Here is a 10542-nt window from a genome sequence, read left to right on the forward strand (position 1 = left end):
GCATCCTCCAGTGAGATGCTGTATAGACCCACCAAACCAACTGCTTGTCCCAGTAAGTTAGGTATTGGTGCTTTCTACTAGGGGTGTGCGAAATGGACCATATTTGATTCAGATTTGTCCCAAATCAGGGACAGTGATTCAATTTGTTGATTTGGATCATTGTCCTGATTCGACTCGGCCAAATCCAAATCTGAAGATTCGATGCTGATTCAATGCCCCCCCACACACACACTCCCATGGGACGTTCCATCCACCCCACCATCTCAGCATTCGTGAGCTGCCTGGTACCTCAAGGTATGTAGAAAAAACACAAAGCTGTATCTACGTCCAAATCATCAAATCTTTCCAAATCTCTCTGAATAGATTTGGAGGGTTCTGATTCAATTCAGAGAGAAATCTGATTTGATTCAGATTTGGAGATTTGGCTGCCAAATTGGGTCAAATCTCTGCTGAATCAAATCAGTGACCGAAGCTTTGCACAGCCCTCCTTGCTGCTACCCTGTTGGGAAACGCTACCAGTCTGCTGTTCTTTTGCCAGTGCTGAGATCTGAGCTCAACATAGAGAAAAGAATGAGAGATATTTCAAATGAAAATCTAGCTAGTTCAGGGACAAGCCGAATATCTATGCACCAGTTATAATCCTAAAATAAACTGTGTGTGTGTTAAGAAATATTCTCGGGACTAAAATAGTAGTTCCTTATGTAGGCTCTACAGTTTCTGATTTCTCACAGACGTTCCTGTAAGACAGACTTCCCATGTTAATGTTTCAATATTATTTATGTAGATACATGCATGCGTTGTTTTTTTAGTTGCAGCACAGTCAGGAGTATACTTAAGTGGTAATTTATTAATTCTTGCTCAGGCATTTAGATCGCATATTTTATGCCACATAAGAAGCATTCAGAGAAATGTTAAAGTAAAGGATGTGAAAGCAAATAGTGTAGATTTAATAAATTGGGCTGGCTTACATCAATGTTTTACAGATGAGCACTTGTGGAATGTGTGCCTTTTTTGTTAAATACTCCATAAAACCAAGGGAAGAAACGGCAAAGGAAATTAAATGCCAGTCTGCCCATTTACCTCTAGAGGCAAATATTTAAGAGAATGTTACCAAACTGTCAGTTTGGTGTGCAGTGTCATTTAGACTAAAACAATCTGGGACGAGATATCAGCATAAGCCTAGAAAGTGAATATAAATGATGGCATTTATCCTGGGACACTTTTCCAGCAAACTTTCTGGTTCATGAACCTTCCTATCTGTACACTTCAGATCTTTTCCCTTCAGAAACCAATTTTTTACCTGTTCAGGAGAATGCTTTTTTCTTTCCTTCTAGACCGCTGTAAAATGTCATGGTTCCCTGATCATGAACAAATTACATTTTCCACTAATGTGCTTAGGGCCATGAAAATTGAATAAAAACGAGGATATCTGACAATGATAGAAACATTTTGCAATCCTATTGTTGAATGAAAACAGCACAAAGGTATTTTAAATAGCAATAACCTTCATGCTTTAGTACTTTGTAGTGCCTTCCCCAAGTAGCCTGAAGCTGGGCACCCAACAAAAGGAACTGTACTTGTCCCTAGCTTATGCTGGGACAGATAGCTGTTTAAGGGACTGATCCTTCCCACAATGGAGTTAACAGCAACCTCTTTTTTTCCACCCTGCCCACCACCTGCTGTCACCTTTGTCAGTGAAAGTAGGACTGGGACATAAGTAAAATTTTCACTGGTGGAAAGAAGGTTGGAGTGGGGAGGGAATGGAGGATGTTTGAGCTTAGGCATCTTAGAGAAGGTGAGAAGAGCTTTTGAAGGGGTCAGTACTGAAACTGCATTTCTGAATGTTGCAGACTGGAATATGATGCTGTTGAAAAAGTGGTATTTAGGAGTGTCAGCACTGGATAACTGCTTGCTGACATCAGGGAAGAACAGGAATCCAGCTTCAGAGGAGCTACTGGAGAAAATCACAAGCATAAGCAAGAAGTCTGCTTCTGAGAGCTTATTCTATGTGAAATGAACTGTCTTACCTAGAAGTGACTGCTCTATTTGCCTCATTCTTGCTCTGCTACTTTCCACCCTTACATCACCCCAAACTGTGGATGAACAATTAAGATATGAGGGGGAGGGGAGGCTGTAAAATATAAAGTTTTATGTAGGACCATGATCCTTACCTTGTTTTTCTGTGTCTGTTACTCATTTTGCAAAGTCCACATCACAAGTGTACATCTGTAGCCTAGTCTACCTCTGGGATTGCTTAAGCACTTCGCATTCAGGAGTTGGTGGGAAAAAACACACTTGAACAACATCAGAGAAAAGGACAGAACTCTTACCTCCCTGTTCCCAAGGAGGTCTGTCCTCACAGGGCCACAGAGAGCCACTCCTTTTTGCTTCTTGTTTTTCCGGTCCCATGAATCTTATATTGCTTTCTGGACAATAGACCAGGTTCAGCAAGGAAAATAAGAGGGCTTGGGTAAGTGTGTTAAGCCTCAGGCAACCAGGCAAAATGTAGATTCTGCTCTGTTCTCAAATTCTGCCTAATGTGCAATTTAGGGACCCCAGTCCCTTCTTGGACCAGGACTTCTTAATGACCTGGGAAGACTATTTCCTCTTTCCCAACTTCTGCTTTGCTTTTTAGACAGTAAGTTTATTGGGGTAGGCCTTGTCTTCTACTCTGTTCAGTGCCTAGAGCAACAGGGAAGCATTGCTTGGTATGTAGCTGCTTCTGTAATAAAAATGATGCCAACAATTTATCTTAACTAGGAAAAGCCAAGCCCCTACACAACTAGACAGAGTTGTAGTACTTTCATGTTAAAAATGATACTTGACAACAACAGTTTGCAAAGTAATCAGGGATGCCTTTTATTAACAGGATTCAGCAGCATTCAATCCACAACTTTCCAAGAAATGAATTAGAATATTCAGATTATTTGTGAAGAATAGTACCTCCCAAGGGCCACTGGAACTAATTATTGGTTAGGCATATAGATACTAATCTTTAATTATAGAACTTTCACTTAAAAAATGTATTTATGACACAATTAAAATGACAAAGGAATTGGCACGTGAGAGGTGCTAAGAGTATTAGCAACTTGCGGAGCAGAGATTTTAGTCCAAAGGGTGTCATCTCTGCTTTAACAAAGATTGTTCTCCAGAAGAAAAGCATGTGACACTTCTCTTGTCAGCACAGGATGAAATGTCAGTTGTGCACTGCCTTTATAATACTGATGAGCCCTCCCAGCTTGCTGTAGGGTGACAAAATGGTTCACTAGAGCAGTCTTGCTCAATGGTTTCCAACAGGCTGCTGATTTTGCAAGGGCCCTTATTATCTACTGAAGAGAGTTTCATCCACAAAATAGTGTCCATATGGACCTAGAGCCATCCTAGGTTGCAGTGCAGGGCAGTTGAAGTTACACAATGCCTTCGCTCTTTTTGCTTCTCCACACCACTAGTACTGTCATGAGCAGGGTAACAAGAATGGGTATCACAATGAATGGATACAGGATGTTATTTGGTGGGTCTTTCAGAGACCTCCCAGAGAGGGAGCAGTTTTTGAAATAATGTTTGTGAATGGCTATGAAGAACTCGTCCACCAGCTTGTTCGGCCAATAGCAGTCTAGTTTCCCAGCTATTAGGAAGGTACAGTTGGTGAGCTCACCGTAAGTGCTAGAAAAGAAAAGTACATTGGTTAGGAAGCTAGACAAATTCCAGAGCAATTGCTCATGAAATAGGAAGTAACACCTTGGGTTTGATCTTCAGAGATACTCTGCATTGAAAACTCCATTTGATGGCAAAGGAACTCATGGGTGTTTGAACATCTTTGAATATCAAGGCCATACACTTTAGTTATGCTAGACATTTTTGGCCAAGTATCTGAGGGTTTGATAGGTCTTGGGAGGTGGCAAGGACCCTATGATACCCTTGGTCTCATGAGCACCTAACAAGCCCAAGATCTGAACCTGCTGAGCTTGTGAGATCAGAAGCATTCATAGTTTGGAGCAATTGAGCTATTTTTTGTTTAGAGATCATGGATTTTTCAGGAAATAACACAGTGCTTAGAGAAGTACTGGACAGAGAAAACATCACAATTGGTGACTGAGAAGAACTCAGGAGAAAACCATCTGGGGATAGCTGAACTGCCTTCACTGTACACTTACAGCTTTCTGATATATGAGAGAAATTGCAATCACAACCCCTGACCCACTGCTGGCTAATGAACAGCTGAAACTACAATTCTTTATATTGGAAGCAGACAGGACTTCACATTCACAAGAGATCCAGACCACTATCAGTCTAGCAAATCAATTTATTCATTCAGTTTGTTATATGAAATTTGGATGGATCTGTGTGGAGGCAGCTGCCTAGCTTCATTATTTTAGTCTTCCAAATTTGTTGCCAGATCAGATCACCATCTCTGCTATTAGTTCTTTCTTATTAAGGTGTGCCACAGGTTTGACATAATGGGACATGCCTAAAAATTAAGCTGTTATTTATATTTCATGACAGTGTACTTTAGTAGCTCTTTGATATACTTGCAAATGAAATGTATGTACATTATCTAAATAGCAACTGATAACTCAGTACTATGCTGTACAGTACAATAGAACTGTTTCTCTACACAAATCGCTTGTTCCCTCACCGACAAGCCAACAGAAATTCATGGTCTATATTTTCATTTTCTGCAGAGCCTAGGAATAATTCTATGTTAAATGAATGTTAGATATTTGTAATATTTTGACAAATTAAACAGTTGCCAGAAACCGTGGCAATGCAGTAACCAGCATGTAATTTTATTACCTAAATTTAATCAGCATAGCAAATATGATAAGGCTTTCTGGACTGTCTTCTGAGTGTCAGTAATTGCCTTCCCCTAGAGCCACTTCCACACATACTCATCTTGCTTAGAAACTGAGACTCCAATCACTTGTCCTACTGACACAAGCACCAACAGATTCTAGAAAAAATTTTCAAAAGTCCCCTAAAAGTCAATGGGAGCTGGGTGCTTCTGTGAACTTTACCATTTACTGAAGCCCAGAAAAACAGCAGATGTAGAGCATCCACAATATGGTACCACCAGGGCAAAAGAGAAAGGCCATCACTTCTGCGTCATATAAAGTATGATGTATGAGAAACTATTTCATTCTCTCTACCACATGGATTTGGGTGGAGCACCCTCCATTTTGCTAGATATTCAGCATCGCCACTGTGCACACCTTGGGGGGAAGTATGGAGGGCATGTGCCCCCCAGATTTGTGCACAGGGCAGGGTTGGGCTGCTCAGGGCCAGGGGCTGCACTGGCCTCTTCCCAGCAGGGAGGCTGAGCTGGGGCTGTGCTGGGGGTGGGTGGTGGCAGCACTGTCAGGGGGAGCACAGTGGGGCTATGGTGAATTTTGGTATGGCTGCAGCCCACCCCATAGCCCCCCCTCCCAGGACCATCGCTGCCCACTGCACCCTTGCCTGCCCTGAGCATGGCCCTAGTCCAGTGGGAAGAGACCTGTGCAGCCCCCCGGCCCCGAGCAGCCTGCCTTCCCCCCCATGCACAAATCTGGGGGGCACATGCCCCTCATGCCTCCTTTCGGGGTGTGCACAGCAGTGGGAGCCACCTCCCCCACCCCCTGGATGAGCTACCCATGGCTCTGTCCTGTGCCCTGCCTGGGCAGCGCCTGCCCCTCACCATGGGGGACTCGATCTGCACCCCCTACACCTCTTCCCTCCCCTACATCCCTTCCCTCTTACAGACTTACCAGCCCAATGCTGCTCTCCAAGCTGCTGGGCTGCATATCAGCAATCGGATTGTTATTAGTCGATATGGCTGGTTAATAATAGGTCATTGGTATCTGCCAAAAAATTTTTTATCGGTGCACCCCTAGTGATTAGCTATGATGACACAGCAAATGAAGATTCAAATGTGACAGATAAATACAAGAATAAATCAATTAAGGAAGAGCAATCCTAGTCCTGGGGAACGGGTAGGGCGAGCATGTGGCTGCATTTCTGGAATCAAAAGAAAATATCTGTTCACTTGCTTATTGGTTCACTCTATGCAGCTTAAACTAACCTGCAAAGATTGAATTGTTTCAGCCTCGGACTTTTAGACTATCTGGACTTAGCCTGAGAGCTACACTATGCAGCGGTGATCAGCATGCCACACACTCCTTCATGGCATGACCCAGATGCAGCAGACTACCAGTGGAATCTGACTCTAGTGTAAGGCTGATTTCCCAGTGACTTCACAAGTCCTATACTAATTCCCTGCCTGTTGATGGCGTATGGGTAAAAGGGGTGTGCTCAATATGTGTGGTTGTCATTTTGGCTTGCTCGAGTTCACTAGCAGCCACTGAGCTGCTTTAACTCGGTACAGAACCAGCCTTGGACAGAGTCAGGGAAGGTTAAATCTTTAAGCTGTCTTTACGTTGCCCACAAGTGAACAGTTAGCCTTAGACAAGGATACGGGCTGGGAGTAACACACATCCAAGACATTGTGACGGGAAGAGCATCTGGGTAAAAGACCATTTAAGTTATTTCTTCCCATTATGTGTAGAAGTCAGGTACTGCTACATTTTTAAAACACCCAGAAGGAAGAAACTCAACAGCAACAGAGCTGTCATGATAATTACAGTCATGACAGATGAAAAAAAAAAGCTCACATTACAGGGTTTAAGGATGGCTATTCAGATGAAATTGTTCAGGGTAAAACAGAAAGTTACCTGGAACTTACTCAACTAGCAAACCAAGGCTGACTCTGTCTTTTCTTTGTGAGCATGAAAAAAAGTTAGAAAACTGTTTGTCTTTCTGTTTTCTCCAGTCTGCACTTTCCAGTCACTGGAAGCAGAAAAACTCCTAGAAGATACAGGCTCTCCAGCCAAAATTCAGCAGGAGGCATTGGGAATTCAAAGCCACCTGCTCCAGTAACACTGCAGTTCTACATTGCAAGGAGACCCAGGAGAGCCTCCAAACTCCTGTCTGTTTTTACCTCACCCCTAGCCTTTTTGAGGTTTATTCAGCACCAGTTATGGCATAAGCCCTCAAACCATGACATGAGACTGTTGCACACTCACCAAACACATCAATCAGGAAGACCTGCAAAATGACCAGAGATTTGGCTATAAGAGATTTGAAATGTGAAAATTAAGTCCTGGCCTGTGTTTGTGAGGGACTTAAAACCAATTCCAACTGTATAACTTCAGAGTAAAGTACAGGCATACCTCGGAGATATTGCGGGTTTGGTTCCAGACCACCGCAATAAAGTGAATATTGCAATAAAGCGAGTCACATGAATTTTTTGGTTTCCCAGTGCATATAAAAGTTATGTTTACACTATACTGTAGTCTATTAAGTGTGCAATAGCATTATGTCTAAAAAACAATGTACATACCTTAATTAAAAAATACTTTATTGCTAAAAAATGCTAACCATCATCTGAGCCTTCAGCGAGTCGTAACCTTTTTGCTGGTGGAGGGTCTTGCCTCAATTTGTAAAAAACGCAATATCTGCGAAGCGCAATAAAACAAGGTATGCCTGTACACATTTCTCAAAACCTGATCAACTTCACCTTGGACAACAGTTGTGGCAATGCTTGCTTGCTTTACCCACTCATGATCTAGTGTTTATACCTTGAGGTCCTGTGGGCCTTTGCTGGGAGATGTAGTTATACCCTACTGCTGTGAAGTTAATCGTCAATGCGCCTTTTGTAGTGAAACTAGCCTGTAGGTGTTCTGTTCTTTGATGGAGCATGTGGAGAACTGCCATCCTGGAGAATGGATGAATGAAACGATATCTGAGTCAGAGGGCAACAATCAATCCTGAGAATTGTTGTGTGGTTCCTGTTGCTTGGAAACCATTTCCTTTCTTTTGTTGGCCCATGTTCTTAACAGCTGACACATTTAGAGTCTAGCTGTGAGGCAGTTCAAAAAGGAAGAAAAGCTGGAAAAACCTCCAAAAAGAGGAAAATGCAACAATTGCTCAGAAACTAAGAGACTGATTTGATTTCTTCTGTACTCTTATGTATTTAAGTATTTAGGGATTTTCTGTATGTAGGCTGGTACAGGTTGCCATTTGTAAGGGATCTCTTTTGGTGCATTTACCCCCAAGACCTGACACATCTCTATCAGAAAGTCTTTCAGCTGAAAACAAGTGGAGCACAGATCTACTGGGGGCAAGAATTACAATATATGGATACATTTACCAATCAGGCTTTTGGTATATTAGTAATTTGCTAAGCCTGCTAATATATCTATTTGCCAATATGATATTAATGCTGCATTAATACCTGGTTTACCTTTTTATATGTCCCTGGAAATGGCTATTTTTCTGCTATTCTCCTCAGCTTTTCCATTTACCATTCTTTCTTATCTATGGTATGTACAGTTATTTGTTTTCCCAGTCTGGGAAGCTCTGTGGGTTTGCTCAGCCCACCTCCATGCTACTCCTTTGCAAAGAAAGCGTGGGAGACTGCAAGAGAGAGATCTCTTACAATGCACACTTCACAGCATGAAGGCTGACCCAAATGCTTCGCCAGACCTGCAGTAACAATGACTGAAACACTGCTTTGGGGGTACTGTTCTTCCAGCTCTTCCATTTAGAGCTTGGAGACCGCGTAAGAACAGAACATCTCTTCCATCAGGATGTAGCAGATACCCTTAGCAGCCACCTTCTCCCATTCCTAAGCCAAGCGGTGTCTCCCAAACATGTGTATGCTTCATCTTCAAGGTAGAGATGTGCTATTATCCCTTCTTGACAAAATGGAAATGGAGGCACAGAGTCTAAGGGCCACTTTTTTTAAGCTGATGCCTATGCAAGTTGGATGCCTAAATATCTTTAGAAGTCTGGCTCTATGTGTATGTTTACACAGGGACAGCAGCATGTCCCAGCTGGGATGCTGCACCCACCCATTTCTATTTACATGCTCTAAACCTGGAAATATGCCAATGAGGCCACTCCAGGCATCTCTCTGTGGCCACTACTAAGACCTCCGTCACCAGTGTGGATTTGCAGTGTGTGAGCAGGGCATGCTCAGGAATGTCCCAGCAGAGACAGGCTGTTGCTGCTACAGTGCAGTCATGTCCTAAGTGACTTGTCGAAGGTCACAAACTAAGCCTGTAGAAGAGGTTGGAACTGATCCCAGATTTAGAGCCTTAAAATGCAAGACCATCCAACTATAAGTTAACAGGGGTAGGCAACGTTTTTTGGCCAGAGTGCCGAAAAAAACCACAATGTCTGTCTACCTTGGAAGGTGCCGGAGTGCCTGGAGCAACTGTTTGCAGCCTCCCAGCCACCTGCTGGGAGCAGCCTGGGCTCTGTCACTGGCAGCAGCTACTTAGAGCTTGGGCTGGCAGTGATGCACCGAGTAAAATAGCTTTGCATGCCATGCCCTGCACGTGTGCCGGGGGTTGCTGATGCCTGAGTTATAACAACACTTCTTCCCTGGAAAGGCTGCCATGTTTTGGGAAGGTCCTTGATCTTCATTTTGTGGTTGGCTGGACCTCACTGCTCTGTGCGAGTCCCCAAGTTTTGTTTGGTTGTGATCAGGGGCAGATCCAGTGAGGAAGGGTGCAATTGTGCAATTCCTGTTCCACCCAAAGTTTAAACCAACTGCCTGGCAGCAGAATTTCTATTCAGACAGCAGTGAGGGAGTCCCTTGACTTCATGGCTCACTGTAATCTAAGTCAGGGGCGGGCAAAACATGGCCCATGGGCCAAATTTGGCCTTCCAGGCCATTGTACCTGGCCCGCAGGGCCCCTAACAAAGTTAGGAAATTAATATATCTGTCCCTGGCTGCCTGTTGAAGTTGACAGGAGCTAGAGGCAGTAGGACCCAGAGAAGCCACTGTCAGGATCAAGTGGTTGCAGAAGCAAGGCCTGGCGGCTTTGCCCTGCTCCCTGCCATCCAGAAGCCCTGTGCAGAGCAGAGGCTTCTGGCCTGAGCCCCTGGGACTGTTCCTGCCTCCCTGCACCAGAAGGAAATTTATATAAGAAGGGGGAGGGGGGAGGCAGGGGAGGACTGTGGGTGATCACCCCAGTCTCCTCAGGGTTAAGCTGAGCTGGCTGCTGCAGTCCCAGCGCTGAAGCCAGGAGCCACGTGGTGCCAGAGCAGCCGGGGGCAGGGAGTGGAGAGGAGCAGTGGCAGCTACAGGCAGGGAAGCTGTGAAAGTGGCAGCAGGTTGGGGGTAGGGGCAGCAAGTGGGCACATGGAGCTCTACGACACCTGGGTGGGAGTGCAGGGTCCTTGCTGGTGCACCAAGGCCAGGACAAGCAGGGGTCCAGAGAAGGCCATCAGGAGCATGGGGCTGGGCTGGCAGGGGCTCTGGAGCCAGGCTGGCTCCCTCTTCTCCCTGCTGCCACCACCTGGCCAGGGTCCATAGAGCCCTGCCGGTCCCCATCCCATGCTCCTGGCACCCCACTTTGGGTGCCACAAGTGCTGGCCCCAGCACACCGTGTGGGCCCTGTGGCGGGTGCAGAGATCCCACCTCAGGAACACAGTTGGGTATTCGTATCCCTCCGCTATTTCCACCACGTGAGGCGGGCCAGTAGGGGGTGCTCCTGCGTC

At 44.8% G+C, this 10542-nt stretch overlaps 1 protein-coding gene across 2 annotated transcripts in view; it reads right to left on the minus strand.

The window, feature by feature from the left end:
- Nucleotides 1-2834: 2834 nt before the first annotated feature.
- Nucleotides 2835-10542, minus strand: part of RAMP1 (receptor activity modifying protein 1) — a 143228-nt gene continuing 135520 nt past the window's right edge. For both annotated transcript variants that reach the window (XM_019523319.1, XM_019523318.1), the window contains exon 3: nt 2835-3663. In XM_019523319.1, coding sequence (XP_019378864.1) covers nt 3408-3663 — 256 coding nt within the window. In that variant the 3' untranslated portion in view covers nt 2835-3407. The remainder of the gene's footprint in view (nt 3664-10542) is intronic.

The sequence above is a fragment of the Gavialis gangeticus genome, unplaced genomic scaffold (assembly GCF_001723915.1).
Source record: "Gavialis gangeticus isolate Ggan-Ray unplaced genomic scaffold, GavGan_comp1, whole genome shotgun sequence".
NCBI lineage: Eukaryota > Metazoa > Chordata > Crocodylia > Gavialidae > Gavialis > Gavialis gangeticus.